This window comes from Thunnus thynnus, chromosome 23 (assembly GCF_963924715.1).
Source record: "Thunnus thynnus chromosome 23, fThuThy2.1, whole genome shotgun sequence".
NCBI lineage: Eukaryota > Metazoa > Chordata > Actinopteri > Scombriformes > Scombridae > Thunnus > Thunnus thynnus.
Window position 1 is genome coordinate 9,150,748 of NC_089539.1, and position 18,340 is coordinate 9,169,087.

Consider the following 18,340-nt stretch of genomic DNA (forward strand, 5'->3'; position numbering starts at 1 on the left):
CTTTCTGATGACATACTTTTGGCGAAATCAAAATCAAAGTTGCATAATTAAAACTCTTGAGATGCATAATGTTGCCCATTCCCATTATAAATATTTGCTGGGAGGTTTTCATTTAGTAGTTTAATGCATAGTTATTTATTCACAAAGAGAATTATGCAGGAATTATGGGGCAAAAATATTCTTTGTCCATGGAAAGTCACCCCACACAGATCCAGTGCTACCAGCGGCCACATGCTGTGCATTTAATCTGAAAAACATAAAATACACTTGAGGCTCACAAAGTGAAAATAAAGTTTTCTTTATATGGAGCACAGCTATGTTTTCTCATCCATGGGTCTGTCCAGTGGTTCCTGTATTTTTCTCCTCACAGAAATGGCAGAGATCCAACAGGGAATCTGTTACAAATACTGAACCTTCTGCATACTTACTTAAGGATCTATGCAAGACCATCATATTCATACCAGACTCATCAATCAATGTTTGGGCCATTTCCAGCCTCATTCTGTTGACGCCCTCCAGGTCAACTGTAAAGTCAGGCTTTTGTCCTTAAAGCACTTGCTCTGCCACCTTGAATACTGATTGGAGTAAGTTCTCTCTTTGAAAGAGATGGATTAACTGACAAACTGGAAAACTTACTTCACAGACCAGCACCCCACATAATGTGATTGCTTGCTGCTGGGGGTGAGCGTGACCACCTCGACTCATTCCTCCTCCTGATTAAAGCTCTACATCATGAAGATAGAGGGATCAGAGTATGAGATGCTGCTTTTGTGGCTACGTGAAATAGTCTATTTACCACACCAGAGATAAAATAAGTGCACTTAAGAGGGATCATGCAAGATTTGCTTACCTTGTTATTTCCTTGCATTGCTGCAGCTGGGCAATGGTAGCTCCAAATGGTCCACAAAAAGGGCCCTTCATTCCTTGGGGTACATAGCCTGTTAAAAATTCACAGTTGGGCTCCTAAATGTGAAGGAACATTTTATTTAACTTTTTATATGTGTGCTAAAGATGGGCATATAGCTTTGGACAAAAGAGCACTTACTACCAGAGTCCAGTGTCATTCCTTGCAAACTGCCGCAATGAGTGTCACATTGTGCATCACCCAGCTACAAAAAATCCATCTGTTAAAATGACTTTAACATTCTGAATAAGACATTGTCAGGATTAGAGTAATGATGCTCACCTTTCTCAACCCCTGAGATGTGCCATTCCACATAGCGGTCATTTCAAAGGTATCTATAAAAAAAGACCTCTAATGGCACTGGTCATGATATTACAGACATGTAAGAATTCAGTACCTGCAAAGAGTTTAGTTCGTCATTAATAGGCTAATCTGTTCCAACATAATTTTAGTGCCTGCTTAAAACTGAACACATATGTGAATTCATACCTTGCTCTCCATTTCCTCTCCAGAAGCAAGGCTCTGAAGATCTGAGGTAAAGAGCTTGTAGGGTCCAACCTTTGCCCACAATATCTCCTCCTATCTCTGATCCCAGATGTCAGTCACTGGTAAGGATAATAAGTGAGTATTTAAAAGTTACAGAGAGCAGATTGATAAATGGAATACAATAATTATGTTAAATTTCTTACAGTTTTACATATAAATACCATTGCTTTGGACAGAGTGTGTGACATTAGACATCACTTGCTGTCACTGGAGAGATGGGAGAGTGTGTAATGGGAAGGTTGCTGGTACAGGACAGTGTGGCTCAGGAAGCTGGAGAGAAGATGATTGGAGGGTTGCTGACAGAATCAGGTTGATTTTGTTGGTGGGTTGCTGATGGGCTAGAGGGAATCCTTTCAGTGGCTGTTGTGCTGTGGTATGAAGCCAGAGGAGAGAGCCCTTCAATTCTTCTGAGCTTAGCTCTCCTCTGGATCAATGAAATGAGTCAAATGATCAATGTTTGCAGACGTCTTGGAAGTGCAGGTCAGTTATTATACAAGGTCCAAGCATGTCACCCTCCATTTCCCCCCACTTCCGCTGTTGTTCCCTTATATTTAAGAACAATATCTGCTGTTTTAAAATACTCAACCCTTGACCCTTCCCCTCTTTCCTTATTCCTATGTCTTGATAGGATTTCCTGATGTTGGTTTGCACCTCCTGACACACACCCTGTTGATTAAGTTCCTCACCAGTGTCTCCACCTTCTCCTCTGTTATCTACAAGAGCAAAAATATAAGTGCATTAATATAAAGTCATAACATTTCCAAAACTGCCACATCCAGACATCAAAGAAAAGAATTCCTTAACCCTCTTACCTCACACTCACTTCCCAGATAGCATACGATAGTGGGCCGCTTCAGGCAATGATGGCCCGCACAAAATGGATGTGAGCCTTAAATGGCCCACATGTAAAATAGCAAATATGGCTCAAACATCCCTAATCAAATGTGGGCTTTTTTTGGTAAAGATGTGGTGCTCACAGGTATGTGTATTTGGGCCAGTTCTGGTTTATCTAGTTTGTTCTTGGTTGACATACGGCTTGCTTGTGGCCCAGATCTGGGAAACGGGAGTAAATTGCCCAAGTGCCATCATTCCACGCAGTATGTGGGCCAGACGAAATGGCCGAAAGTGTTGGATGTGGGCCAGATCTTTGCCAATATATATATACATATATAACTACATGGTAAATGTATTGTACTTGTATAAAGCCTTTCTAGTCTTCCAACCACTCAAGGCGCTTTTACACTACGAATCACATTCACCCATTCACACACATTCATACGCTGAATGGTACAGGGGCTACCATGCAAGGTCCCAACCTGCCCAACAGAGGAAATCTAATCATTCACACACATTCACACACTGATGGCACAGCCATCTGTTGATACGACTTTATGGATTCCGCGTTCCACATATGCACAGTAGACGTACGCGGATGTCCGCACAGAGCCTATGCATACACCCTCTGATGAGGAAATTTATGTCATGCGGACCCTCGTGGACCCTTTCATACTTGCGGACGCGCACGTATAATATCAGCTTAAAGAGGTGCCCCCAAAGAAAATCTTGCTTAGGGTCCCCTGTTGTCTAGAGTTGGGCCTGCCAGTGTGGATGTGACCGCCGTGGCTGCAGAAGCAAGAGATACGCAGAGGACATACATACAGAGATGCCTTCCTTTAGTAGAGAGATAGGAAATTAGTTACTATGCACAATGATGTGGAGGTGTTGTCAAACATTCTAGCCTCGATCAATCGTTTTAAGTCATTTTTAAGAAAGATATGTCAAAATTCTCTGATTCCAGCTTCTCATGTGGATATTTGGTGCTTTTATGAGTGCTCTATGACAGCAATTTGAATCTCTTTGCACTGTGGATTGTTGGTTGGGACAAAACATTTTAAGTTGCATCTTGGGCTTTGTGAAACAGTGATGGAGATTTTTCACAATTTTCTGGCATTTTATAGACCAAACAATTAACCTATCAATCGATAATGAAAATAATCATCAGTTGCAGCCCTAGTTGTGAGTGCAACAATGTTATAGGAGTAACATGCTGAATTGCTGCTTTGTAGCATTTGGTGTTTTGGTGTTATTTTTCTGCATCGTGGCCATTAGCTCAACCTTTACAGTTGGCATGAGCTCTTTGCTGGCTGCTACTACAGCAAAACTCCAAAGGAAACTAACCAATTTTAGGGCAAAAGATTTGGACATTGGCACATATATCACTGTACTGAGATTTAACACACAATCTGTCCCTTTTTATCAAAGTTACATATAACAGTTTAAAAACTGACCCTGATTGATTATAATATTAGCTGTAGCATCTTAAGCTAATGTTTGCTGAACATATAATTGTGAGATATATTCTATACATTGTGTGTTTGTAATGTGAAGGTGATTTGTGTCTTTTTTCTCTCTCTCTCTCTCTCTCTCTCTCTGCACAAACGGGAGAGCCTCGTGCATGCCTCAGGTGGCTATAAATAGCTTTATTTTCCCAGCGTCCCTTGAGGCCAAGGGAGGAGATGGGTGGATTGATTGAGGGGCGAAGAGAGGCAGAGTGAGAGAAAGGTGCTAATATCACTGTCAATCAACATCTAATGCAATGCCAGCAGAGAGGGAAAGAGAGAGACTATCGTAACAAACTGTGACTAACACTGCAAGGACATAAACACAAGATACATGCACAAACACACACACACACACACATTCCACAGAGGAATAAGACTGCTCATTAACAGCAATAGAGCAGTACATCAAGGCTATGAATTCAAAGCAAGCTTCCTGGAGAAAATGAGCAGCATGGAGGGCAAATTTAATCATTATTTAATGATCCTATTTTTATTTATTTGTGTGCCCGTTAGTCATAATAATATGAATGTGGAATGTGTCATGCCACGATGCCCAAAAAAGTGCTCAAAATGCAAGAAAAGGAGCACAATTTTCAGCCATTACATCACACCACCCATACTGTACTGAAACAAGAAATGATTCCTCTGCTCCTTAATTGTTTAAATACTTATTCACCAAATGACTATGTGGTAATTAGCTGAGACAAAAGGTCGTGTGAGGGTTTTGTCCTTTAAAAAGACTTGAAGTCTTAATGCTTGAGTAAGTCTAATGAACACTGGTCTATGTCTGTCAACCAGGGTCGTAATTATGTTCGCCTGTCACTTCCTGACATAGTCTGTAGCTTAGCAACCTGCCACAGAGACAGCGCTAAAGTTGGAATTCATTTGAATATTCCCCAGAAATTAAAAAAAAAGAAAGAAAAGGAGAAAAGAAAAGAAAACTCAGGTGGTTGGTCCCTGAATGCAGAGTTGTCTTCTTAATCTGAAGGTGACATCAGGACTTTGTGTATCAATCAACAGATTCTTTCACACACATCCCCCTCAATGCAGTCAAACTTTTACAGACAGCAAACCAGAAACGGCAAAAACAATGTGGGCAGGTTGCATAATTACTGTGTGCCGTTAATAATACAAAACACATGTTTTGGCCACTGTGCCCACTGAACTCCCACCATTCTTATATAAATAGAACACTTTCTCATGTGCTGTAATTGTTTCTTTAATGGTGCTAAGAGACGGCACGTAGTTGGTGTGTTCAGGTTCATGTATTCTGTGTCCATTATTTAAGATTTAATGAGGAATTTGTATTATAAAATCAATATTTTCCTTATAACATACAATGTTATATCTTAATTAAATTTTTGTTGACGAGCAATGTAGCACTTCTTAATGATCTATTTTATTTTCCTCTTCAGCTCGGTATTTATTCTACTTTAATTGATTTTATTTTCTTCATGCAATAATGTTCAAAATCAATGCAGCAGAGACACAGTTATCCCAATTTTTAGCCCAATAATCTGTGTCAAGCTCCAAAAACTCTGGGTCCTTTCCCGTAATGCAACCTAGTGCGTTTGATTTGTCAGACAGATATTCTGTTAAAAATCCTCAGTGTTTTCTTTTCAAACTTGGGGAGTAACCTCATCTTTATGTGTAAAATCAGTGGAGTGCCCCTTTAAATGTTGTTCTAATGCACTTCTGCCTCTTGTATTTAGCATTTTATACTGCCTCTATGTTTGAAAGGTGCTCAACAAATGTTGTTTTGTGATGTTTAGACATTAAATAATGTACAAAGCAAGACATCTAAAGCCTGTGTACAACATCGATATTGTTCAGTGAGCTACAGGCCTGTCCATTGGGGGAACGTCTCAAAGCCCCCGACCAAACAGAACACACAAATTCTGAGTACTCATAAAAGTACTGCAGGATGATGTTGTACAGTAGGGGTGGGCAAATCGATCACTAAAGTATCAATACCACTGATACTAAGTCTTGTTTTGAGTATTGTTGCTAACGTCAATAAGATTGATAACAAAAAAGGGTTTCTGTACTGTTATGTGTAGTTCAGAGAATTCCCACAATAAACACATTTGTTCTTTATGATTGTAAATAAAGACATTGTATAACAGTGAAAGGAAATGACTGATGTTTGCAAAATCACTTTGTAGTCATAAAAATGTCAGAATTCAACCAGAACCTGTTATGATGCATTCACCTCATTAATGACACAAGACATGACGCATCCTCCATGGTAGTACTTAAGCAACCTTTCATAATAATGATGAGTATTGGTATCAAAACTGGTTAGTTTTGTTATCTATATGTGTTTTTTCACTTTCAAAAATACTCTAAAATTATTTTAATATTTCCTTCTACTGTTCACTCGCCTAATTAAGCCATGATCTCAAGAAAACAATTTACTGTCACAGTGTATATATAATCTGCTTTTAAATCATAATTACAGAATGAGATCATTAAGACCTGATCATGAGAAAACAAAGCCTAATATCTCAAGATAATGGGATAATTAATCTCAAGATAAAGGGGGAGTGAAACGGAAATATCGCAAGAGTTCTCACTAAGAGATGTTGGAAAATGCATCGGCTCTCTTTCCATTTCTGCTTAGCTTGAAATGAATCAAATTAAATGCAAAGAAAAAGATCCATATCACTAACCGTGCTTCTTCATTAGTCCACAAATAACAACAACAACAACAACAGGACTAAGTGAGACAAAATGCCATCTTGGCCACTCATTTGACTAATGTTGTTTATTGTGCTTGCTGTGTTTAATCAGTAAAGCACACACTCTCTCTCTCTCTCTCTCACACACACACAGAAACCTTTGTCTCAATTAGCAGTACATATGAGGCCACTTGTTCTCTCTAACCTGGCTTGATATATTTTGCATCACAGCTAAGTGTTTCTGTGTAGCTCTTATTGTCTGTAAGTGTGCGCATGTTGAGTGTGTGTTTACACCTCGGCAAGCAACGTATTATGCAGTGAGACAGGAGGCAGATGCATGGGGTGCCAGGAGCCTTATTGCCTCGCAAGTTTTTGGTGTGTGTGTGTGTGTGTGTGTGAGAAAGAGAAGGCAAGAGTTCATTGGGGAATCTGCTGAATTTCTGATGTGAAGGCAGAATGTTGGTTGCAGTGTTTTCGGTCTCTCCGGCCACGCATGAAGGTGTCTGTGAGTGTGTCTCCCCTTCCATGTGAATGTGAATGCATGTATGTGTGTTGACATGTGGACGTCACGTGTGTGTAGGAAGCTGATTGATGTGCAGCGACAGGGTCTGGAGTGTCGGAGGAGTTAGAGAATCATCAGACAGCGATGACATCACTATTGCTCTGCTGACTCCACACACACACACTCGTTCTTGTGCTCGGTATATGTTGTTCCTCTTTGACTTGAGGGAAGAGACTGACATTGTTTGTTAATAGATTAGAGGGAACGTTTAGTCTATGGAAAGTTGAAATTATATGTAGGAGGAAATTTTAAAAAGAAGCATTTACAGAAATAGTTTAGCCAGTCACAGCAACCACTGCAAAAAGGACAGTTCACAAAAGTCAATATCTCCTTTTTTTCTTAATTCTTCTATTGCTGTCAAGCAGTATTTGCATTAGATGATTATATTACTTATTTCAAGGTAACTGGTCCTGATTTTTCTCAGACATTTAATCTACGTTTTCAGATAAAAGATTCTTGAAACAACTGCTGCTAGACTACTAACTGGTACCAGGAAGAGAGAGAACATCACACCTGTACTGGCATCCCTGCATTGGTCAGGACTGAGTTTAAGGTTCTATTTCTTGTTTTTAAAGCTTTACATGGCACCCCATTACACCTCTCTAACCCCTTTTCAACTCCAGATCTCTCAGATCCTCAGACCAGCTGCTCCTGGCTGACCCTCAGATGAGGATAAAAGGGGGTAAGGGCAATTGTGTGTTAGCAGTAGCCAAAGCCGTTCACCATTTTGAGCATCCTTAAGCTTTTATGTTTCACTTTTTATGTTTCACTTTTTCTCTTCTGTGTTTTCCAACTGTTCCTTTACTTATTTACTTGTGTATGCTTTTGGGATAGTATTGTTATGTTATCTCTACTGCTCTTTTGCTATTACCATGTTATGTTATTTTATTTTATTTATGTTATTTTGCTGTACAGCACTTTGGTCAACTCTGGTTGTTTTTAATTAATTGAAATGTATAACGTGAAAGGTGTAGCTCATATAGATGAACCCACAGATATTTATCACCCAGCTCTGCAGTTCCTTTCAAATCTGTGGAGCATTTCGGCATCTTTCAGTTCACTACTTTTTGGTTTTCTGGCCCACAGCTTTACTCTTTGATTCAGTCTCATGGCTCTCATTAACCTTGTTTCCTGGTGAAGCTCCTCACCATCAGGTTTAATTTCTCCACATTACACAAGAGTTTGCTTTTTTGAAGAGGGGGATTTTTTTTTTTTTTGAATTTCATTGCATCAATCAAATAACGTTGTGGGTTTAAAGAGCTGTGTTTAAAATGAGCAAATACTATAAAAATGCCTTGAGATGATCATGACTTCTTATAAAAGAAACATTTATTCCGAGGAACCCCGTGCTCCCAGCAGAGGAGGCAGAGTGGAAAATGAAAAGGTCTCTGTTGTAACCACCCACTGTAGGGTGATAATAATTATCAGGAATGGCATGCGCCTTGGCTTGAAAAAATGCCACTGACAGTTAGAGGCGGCATTTTGCTTCTCCAGCCAGCAACTCTGATAAAAATTTGTTCTATAAAGCTGCAGTGTACATATTGTATTTTGAGGTATTCAATGACCTGGTAATGGTGGGTTGCACCATTTTTGTGCAATCATGTCGCATATTTCCTTAAAATCTCCATCATCTATAGATCTCATTTACATTTTAACAAAGAAAGATGTGATGAGGGTTGAGTAATAATAGTGATGCTCAGGAAAAAAGGTGGTTTGTTCTGATGCTTTGTTGGAGGAATATAAGCTGAAGATGCAAAGGAGAAGCATCAGGTGTTAGACAATACAATTGTAAAACAATGGCTTTTGAGATATTTTGTATTGAATCTTGTACACTGCTTTTTAGCAAAAGAGGAAAATTAGCAAATAAACTTCAGATCAGAGGTGAACAGAATCAAGTACCTCTGCATGCAAATTACTGTTAAAATTAGTTCAGTTTTAGCAAAAGTAAATATAAAATGGTGCCAAGGTTGTCCATATTCATGCTGGTTATATCTGTTTTACCAGTTAGTCATCTTTTATTGGACAAGACAATCTCTGTGTCATTCTCTCAAATACATATTTCTGAATAATACATCTTAAAATGAATTTTCTTTACTTTCTGCTATTTGTAGTAAGTGCATATGTGGATGTAATTAATGTACTAGTATGACAGAACAAAAGTATGTAACACAAGTAGCATGCACACACAGATATCTTCTGAGTGACAAAACTGTATAACTAACACAGTGAAGTCATTCTGTTTTTTATTTAAATCTGAGCTGCAACAGCAGTAATTATAGTTGCCTATTTTGTAATAATAATCCAGCAGTCTTGTCATATTATACCTGTAAATCTATGTTTTTTTAAACTCCCACCTCCTCTTCCTCTCCTCCCTCTTCATTCTTTCCCATCCTAATTATTTTCTGCCCTTGCAACTTCTATGTAACCTAAGCAAGTGATTTAAAGAACACTGATTACATTTTTTTTAAAAAAAACAACAAATCTATCTCAGTGTCTTACTGTGTTGTCCTGTTCGTCATCTTTAGCCTTGGGAAAATAAATGGCTCATTCTTGAGGCTCCACTCCTAATTAATTACTCAGAGCCTCAAACACTGCCTTAAGTAAAAGTCTAAAGAAAAAAGAGGAAATACAAAAAGGTGTTTTGGTGTTATGCAGTACTGTGTATGTGTGTGTGTGTGTGATGATACGTACAAAGAGAGAAAGGACAAGGAAGCAGAAAACATGTCTCCATAACAAGTGACGCAGTTCTATTCTGAACAAATCAGTGACAAATGCACCTATTTTGAACTGTAATTAGTACAGTACCTCCTGTATGGAAGTTCATTATTGACAAAACTATCAAGTATGCACACAACACATCCAAGCTATAACCTGCAAGTCAGAAAGTGCAAAATACATTTTGGGCACTGTAAGAGTAAGATGAAGTACCACTCTTACATCTCTCAATTAAATATAAAGCTACAGCCAGCAGCTGGTTAGGTAGGTTTAACAAATAGTAATAAAATCCACCTACCAGCTTTGCTAAAGTGCACTAATTAATACGTGTCTAATTTGTTTAATCCATACAAAAAACAATGTGTAAAAACATCAATTTGACCATTTTACAGATGGTTATGTATCAGACTAATTCTTGGTCATCATCGGTAACTTATTGGAGTCTCAACTGGTTGCCCTAGCAACTGCTATGAGCCAAGAAATCCTGCACATAAAGCCCCCGTAAAATGTTTTAGACAAACAAAATATAAAGTGCTCATTAGTGAGCTTTAGAGATACTGGACTAATACTAATATTAGACGGGTCCATGTTTTTTGTATTGACCCTATCTACACTAGTATCAATACTCAAAACAAGACTAGTATCAGTTGTATTGATACTTTAAGTATCAATCTGCCCACCCTACAGACAGCAGCTGGACTCTGAAAAACAACCCACATAAAGCCTAATTTATGATTTCTGCATCTGTGTGGCCACAAGGTTCTACGAAACGTAAAAATGTTTTCATCTGCTCATGTCCTTGAGGGTCTGTGTGGATTGTCCACATACAGCCCAAAAGTTATGATTGTATGGACTGTACGCACAGACCATACACACTGACAAACGTACGTGTAATGTCTTCTTCTTATATTATCTAGCATGTCTTCTCCTGTACAATTTACCAAACAACCACCAGGGAGAAGTGCACTCCTAACATCAGCTTTCAGGCTAGATAACATACAGGATAAAAATCTACCTGCAATTGTCCGTTTAGATGCTGGTGTGATCCCTCTCCTTGGGAAAAAGGAACATTTCTGAAAGACCGTTTTCTTTCTTTAACAATTAATCACTTTAAGACTATTTTTGTCTGCAAAAGCTAACTGGGATTTCAGTTCGACTTAAACTTTTAAATTTTGTAAGTATTGTCATTAAAGAACTTCCGTATATTTAGGTCCAATCAGTGTAATTTTGCAACTTTCAAATCAGTGGGATAGATGCATCACTTCACCAGGTTTCCTCAACATCCAATCAGCATTTAATCAGATATTCTGCATAATACAGTGACAAACTGCTAGTACATACTGAAATAAAACAAATCCATGAATGATGGATGTGCCACCCTCTTGGACTGTAATTTTCAAAATGCCAGAACACAATGGTGAGACAGAGTAATCTGTACTTCCATCATTCCCCTGAGAAAAAATGAATGAGACAGTGAAAAGGCAAAAAGAGAGTCGGGGAGGTTGAGTAAAAGCCAGAGTGCAAAAAAATAACATACTGTATATTCAAGCTATTCCCACACTGAATGCTCTCTTACAAAGCAAATAGCACATATTGTATCTCCTTCACACAAGTTCAGAGTGGCTGAATAGTGAAATCAACATTTGTGTAATCATCTCAGTTAGACTTTATTAAAGTCTCTCCTGGGAGCTGGCCCCATACTGCTTGATGTAATTAGAATCTAGAAATGATATGGGTTGCTGTAGATGGAGAGCAAGCATCATGGCACTTGTTTTCTTTTTTCCCAGTTGGGCTTTCACGTACAAAGTAATGACTACTCCAAAATTACTATGAGCAGCAAAGTGATTGATAGGTTTAACTGTCATCATTACAGTGCACACTGTAGAATGTCAGATTCTGCTAATCAGATTTGGCTGCCTGTTTTTCTTCTTTGTCTGTCTTTGTTTCGTTGTAATTTCATTTCATTTTGAAAGCACTGGTGTTTAAGAGTTGAAAGTGCCTGATCATTTGAACAGTAACAAAACTGTCTTCAAGGCTGGCTCTATAAAAAAAACACACAAACAAACAAAAAAATTTAGCTTTTTTATGTTGGGTTTCACACAGGCATAAAGCTAGTTTTTCAGCATATCTCAGCTGTATCATCTTATAGGTAAGGAGCACAGTGCTGAAATTATAGCCAGTTTGATTTACTTCATATTAGATTGCATGTTATGGTCACATCTAGCTTTGTCTTATAGCTCCTCCTAGTGACTGAATCTGTTTAAATCAGCCTGAAAACACATAAGATTGGAAGACTCTTCTGAAAGAATATTTTATGATGCTTTATTAACCTCCTTAATCTCCATGCACCTGTGTCAATATTCAAGGTCTATTGTGAACACTTATTTTGAAACTGAGAGGGTCTGAATACAGTAAGAAGCATAAATATTTTTAAAAAATGTTTTTAACCTTCTTTATACCCATGAGTTGTCTTCTGTATTCTGTGAAGATGTTTTGTGGAACATATATTTGTCAGAGGTGATCTGTAAATAAACTCGACTTGAGACTTGATGCTGCATTAATCATTTTAATCGAAATTCTACACAAGATTGCATCAACATGAGAGCAGCATACAGCTAAATGGACAGTATATACAGTTAGTGTGGAACAGAAGTACTAGACAGATGAATAAACACAGACACAAGTAACAGACTTAGATAGAAAAGAGGAAAGGGACTTTGTGATGGAAGAAAATCTGAAATGACCATTTACACTGTTTATCAGTCACATGGAATTTCGTGGCCTCATTCGAACCTGAAAAGTCTCAAACCTGACCTGAACAAAACCAGAGGACCAAATATGACAAAACTGTGATAAACTGATATAATGATAAACTGAACAATCAAATCACATGTTTGAATCCCAGCCCAATCCTGAGAACAATCAGGTCATGTTCGGTTTGAAATCAACTTCATATTTATAGTAGATCTTGTGTATTTACATAGAAAAAGCAGTTCATCCTTCACACACACGCACACACACAAATCAGGCACAACAAAAATAGCTGACATTATCAATCACAATTAAACCACAAAGTACAAAACAATAAAATAAATTATGGCTTGGTCAAGATTTTTTTATCATATCTTCACTTATAAAGTTGTCTGTGGATCAGGTGAAACTGGCAAAAAGCAAAAGTCTGTCACTACAAAATACATCCCATACAATAAAAACTGTTGAAAAGATGTTTTACAATATGGCTGCATCATATTTGGTCTCTTTAATTGTATTTACAGCTCATGTCAACAGTTATTTCTCCAAAGGGTGAATTATAGAGCAGCATATTTACATTTATAGTACAAAACAGTTTGTCATAAGAAAACGTTGCATCATAACCCATCCTGTCAATTCCCAGACTCCTACAGAAAATCTCAAAATTACATCATCATTTATTTCAACTTGTAGAGGATTTCAATCACAAATTATTTACATAAAGTAGAAACAACTTTTATATACAGGAAGTTCATATCAAAACATTATAATTCAGACCGGTACCAATGATTTTACAATACATACTGTCTTAATCAAAAATTGATTTTTTTTTTTTTAAATAAAAAATGAATACCCTTTGTTGTTGTAATTTTCATGTAGCTGTGAACAGATTCAGGGTTCCAGGGTTTGTGATTTTCACCCCTATCTGTCATTACTATCTGACATTATCCTGAACACAGTCTGGTTACAGATGGACAAAAATGGCTCTTACAGAGAAAGAGCTTTCTATAAAGTAGTACTGTGGGAATTCTTTGATACCAGCACCCTGTTTGAGTCATTCTGATAACAGAACCAGTTCTTCCTCCATCTCTTCACCACATGAACCTCTGTGTGGCCGTGTTGTCCTGCCAGTGGAAGGTCTTGGTGATGAAGATGTAAAGTGTGGCGGCATTGACCGCCGTGTACAGGAGGAACTCCAGAATGAGTCTGGGAAGAGATGGCAGGGGCATGTGGAGACGGTACATCAGGTACGGAACGATGAAGTACCTGAACTCCAGGAGCTTCTGGGGGACCGTGGCGGCCAGGAGGCACGCCAGGAACGCTAAGCTCCAGAAGAGCGAGCGCGACTTGAAGGAGTCCAGAAAGTTCCACCCGGCGAACACGTACGCTGGGACGAGGAGGAAGCGCACCAGCTCGTGCCTCTGGAAAATCCTTTTCCACACGTAGAAGGGGAAGTGGCGGTTATCTGCCAGGAGGTACTTGTGGACGAAGGTGAACTTCCACACCAGGAGGAAGCAGAGACCGGTGATGAGGATGAAGAAAAAAGGCTGTTTCTTCAGAGCCTGCAGGAAGCGAAGGACGCGGTGGTAACAAAGCGAGACGGGAAGGGAAAAGAAGAGAGAAAAGGAGAAGAAATAAAAGAGTTGAGGAAAGTTGAGGCAGGCTTCGTGGCTCGTCCTGTCACCCACCACAATCCCATCATTCAGCACCACGAACAAAAGGAAACCCACGGCGACTGCTGCGTAAGGCCAGGCCACCAGCAGCACCGCCTTCACATGACTGGGAGAGGTGAGGAACTCCAGCGAGAAAAGCATCACTTTCTTTGCTCCGCTAAATGACAAAGGAACCTGGGAGGGAGGAGACTTCTCATCCCTCTTTTTCGTATGCTCCACCCTCCAGGCCTCATCCATCTTGGCGGCCACCAGGGTGCCTGCGCAGAACGCCACCCAGATGATGTTGGTCTGGCGGAAGAGAATGGAGCAGATGCCCAGGAGCGCTGAGGCCTTGTGGCAGCCGTACAGCGTCATGAGGTAGGTGAAGAGGATGAAGAAAGTAGATCCGGCGTCGGTGTAGTAGAGGAAGTTGAAGAAGTAGAGCACGGGGAAGGTGGAGAGAGACAGCGCCGACAGGACTCGCCGTGAGGTTGTTCGTGTCTGGAAGAGAAGAAACAAAATTAGAGGACAAACATTATATCCGCTACCCTCCGCTCATGTATAACTCTCTCTGTCATCTAGTCGTACCTTCTCCCTGAGGTGCAGTTTACAGATGAGCAGATAGAGCAGGTAAAGGTTGCCGCAGTTGAAGAGCAGGTTGATGAAGCGTAGCATGGCCGTGGAACATACCACCGCTCCTGTCAGGTCGGCGAGCCACACCACGGGCTTGATGACGCCCACGGTGACGAGGTAAAGGCCTGGGAGGGTGGTGATCATTGGGTCCCACTGCACAAGGATCGAAACCATGTTCATTTTACACATGAAGAGAATTCAAGATGACTTGGTAAGTGCTACTCAGTTTTTGAAAATAATTGGATGTCTTCTTGAAAAATTTAGAGATTTTTTCAAGTCTGACAAAATAACTCTGATGATGTCATAGTGATGTCACCAGGGTTAGGTGTCATAACAGTTATTTTGGCTTGGACATGGAGCCTGACTCACCAAATGTGGGTGCGTAGTTTGAAAGACATGGATGTTTACCATGCAGGGAGGCTCTAATGAAAGACACTATCAGGTAGCATTGTGGGAGATGTAGGATACAGTGATTTTAGAGCTTGGGGATTAAAAAAGATATCTCTGCATGTGCGGTTTCTTTTTCGATCGTCCCTTTTTTTTTTTTTTAAACAGCCTTTCACAAGCCCCCCAACTTAATGAAAGTTATTTGAAAGTACTTTTTGTTAGGTTTTTCAATATTTAGTATTCGTGACGTAACTGTGTTACAAGAAAAAAAAAAACTTTATTTAACTTGACTTCCTGACATAATACAAGTTGAATACAGTAATAGAATCTGTTATTTTATCCTCCACAAACTCAACTGTTAGAAATATGCTCATCAGCATGTCAGTATGTTTGAAAAAGAGCTTTAAACGTGAATAAAACGCCGACTTCTGAACATTTGACGTATCCTGACTAAAGCTTGCCTACATGTTAAGTACGAGAACAATACATCTGAGCACATAACCCCTGCTAATGTGTTTCTATACATCTGAGATGGAGATTAAAGGCTCTACAAGCTGCCACATCATTTTAAATGACAAAAGCTCCGCTGTCAGCTAATCCGCTCAACAACAATGAGACTCGCTTTCATGGCGTCATTATATTAGAGAGCCACTTTACCTCATTGAATTTTCCGTGGCAGTATTTCTGAGCTTGCGGGATATGAAATATCTCGTCCATGTACGGCTCCCTTTGCTCCCGAGTGACTCTGGAGAACAGCAGGCAGGATATCAAGAAGTTGGTGCTGCAGAGAGCAGTGAAGATGTAGCCTTCAAATTTCTCCATGTTTGACGACGAAATCCGACGCAAAAGTGAACGCAACCCGAAGCTAGCTGTTATAACGGCGTGTATAACGCATAACGACTCGATACGTGTGTTAAAAATCACTGCACGGCCTCAATTCAGAGGGAAACTGCGTGAAATCTATCCCAGTACTGATAAACGGAAGAGTTTTATGTTTGACAGCTGGCGGTCCGCCTAGCAAACACGCTCGTCATGGAAACTTTGTGTTCCGGCGTCATGTTAAATAGTTCCCCATCATACTTTTCTAACACAAATCTCCAAAATAATTGACATAATTATACATATGATTAATTTTAAAATATAATGTCTCAACTGTGGTTTTCTTTCCTTTGTAGAACTGTTTCCCTTCCTAAAGAGGACGTTTCCGCTCAACCGGTGTCACCGTGTTATGGTTCCCCTTGTGTACACACTTTCATGTGAAGCGTGGTGGCACTGAACGTATCTCGTAGTTTTCTCATATTTTGTCAAATATTGTTCAACATGCAGTTAACACGGGAGCTAGAGCTTTACCCCGACCACAGCGTGACTCAAATGCTTTTCAAAGAGGTGAAAAATGCCGCCGAGTTGAGACAAAAAGCCGTGGAGGGTAAAATAAATGGTGCCTTGATCAACCCGACCATGGTGAGATTTTTAGCAACGTTTTTTTAATCACACTCTTCTGTATATCATATGCATTGTTATGCATATTTATTCGCCAACAATTTCAGTACCTTACAGAACGATAAACAACACTGAGCCTGTTTGTACAACTTCTCTTGTCTGTTATTCAAGATGAAAAGTAAATATCAGGGAAATTATGTCTTTCATTGTTTTTCTTTGTTATTTACAGCTGCTGAATCCTTTTCAAGTACTGGTAGCTGCCAACAAGGCTGTTCACTTACAGAAAATTGGGAAAATGAAGACAAGAAGTCTATTCTCTGAAATAATCTTCAACCTGTCACCTACTAATAATGTAAGTAAAATACATTGATGCACTTATTTAATGCATAGTACATACACAAGAAATATTATGCAACATTTCAGCTGGGAAAAACATCCCTTTCTTCATATTATTGTCCATTTATTTTTATGAAAATGCTCATTTTTATTTAAAACAGTATCAAGCCATAATCAGTTTAGGGGTAGAGAATACCTGTCATTGTTTAAATCCATGTTTTTTATCTAATGAAAACTTTAATTGTTAGTTATCTGGAAATAAAAGGTTATTTTGTTGTTGTGCACCAGTCTTTAATCTGGTCTGAATGGGAACCATCAGTTAAAATGTACATGTAAAGACTGAAAAATTCTATGTGTGCCTTCACTAATAATACAGATCTCAGAGGCCTTCAAAAAGTTTGGGATCTCAGACGGTGATGACTCTGTCCTGGTGGTCCTGGTTCACGACAAAGATGAGTCGCAGCTTCTGTCAGACATCACAGCCAAGGTGAACGGACGGCAGGTTCCAGTGGAAGATGTTTCCTCGCTGTCGGACCTTGCAAAGATCAAAAAGGTTCTCCACCTCTGCTTTTATGAGATTCTTTCCATATAGTCTGGACTTGCAGACGCATCTGTTTGTGTCTGAGGAGTTTAGGCCACATCCTGAAACCTTTAAGTGTTGCTGGAGTCATTTTCCAAACAAAAATGCCAATATTTCTCTGGTTCCAACTTCTCAGATGTGAGGATTTGCTGCTTTTCTTTGTATCACATTATAGTGAACTGAATATCTTTGGATTTTGGCCTGTTGGTCGGGCAAAACAAATTAAAATTAAGTGATGTATGTGTAGACCTACTTGTCTTCACCTTGAAGTTACTTAATGAATTTTTGAAGCATTTTTTTTTATAATCTAACCCTGTTTTTGTCTCCATTTCAGTTGTATAAAGTCACTCCTCAGGAGGAGAAGTGTGGGACTCTGCTGGATGCAGTTGTATGCAGAATGGCCACTAAGGATGTCATGTAGCTACAACAGAAAATAAGAACACAACTTTTTTTTAAAGAATTGTTAAAAGTGAGATGTGGATTAATAGTAATGAGTTTTCTGCTGTTAATGTTGTTCTACCACATTAAGTCCCAAAATACTGTTTCACACTTTATGTACATGTGAGAAATATATCTTATTTTTCATATATGTGTCCTGTCATTACTCCTACTTCAGTTGTGTCTATCCAGGTTAGACAGTAACAGATGTTGAAAAAGTTGGCGTGACGGAGAGGGAAGTTAGCAGAGTTCCCACCTCAACTTTTCATATTTCTCTTTCCTTTGAAGCTTTTCGGGTTACAGTTATTTTTGTCTCTGAAAGCTGAAGGTGGGCTCTGAGTTTTTGACAGTTGGGGACGATGATTAAAGCAGG

At 39.2% G+C, this 18,340-nt stretch overlaps 2 protein-coding genes across 2 annotated transcripts; one reads left to right on the forward strand and one right to left on the reverse strand.

The window, feature by feature from the left end:
- Positions 1-12,302: 12,302 nt before the first annotated feature.
- On the reverse strand, positions 12,303-16,313 carry alg10 (ALG10 alpha-1,2-mannosyltransferase). The gene is made up of 3 exons (XM_067581726.1): positions 15,831-16,313; positions 14,742-14,939; positions 12,303-14,654 (listed from the first exon to the last, which is right to left on the reverse strand). Exons 1-3 carry the CDS (start codon positions 15,993-15,995, stop codon positions 13,593-13,595), a joined length of 1,425 nt encoding a protein of 474 aa, XP_067437827.1. The 5' UTR covers positions 15,996-16,313; the 3' UTR covers positions 12,303-13,592.
- Positions 16,314-16,404: 91 nt separating this feature from the next.
- On the forward strand, positions 16,405-18,114 carry tprkb (Tp53rk binding protein). The gene is made up of 4 exons (XM_067581727.1): positions 16,405-16,634; positions 16,843-16,965; positions 17,326-17,502; positions 17,864-18,114. The coding sequence occupies exons 1-4, from the start codon at positions 16,494-16,496 to the stop codon at positions 17,948-17,950; spliced, it is 528 nt and encodes a 175-aa protein (XP_067437828.1). The 5' UTR covers positions 16,405-16,493; the 3' UTR covers positions 17,951-18,114.
- The last annotated feature ends 226 nt before the right edge of the window (positions 18,115-18,340 follow it).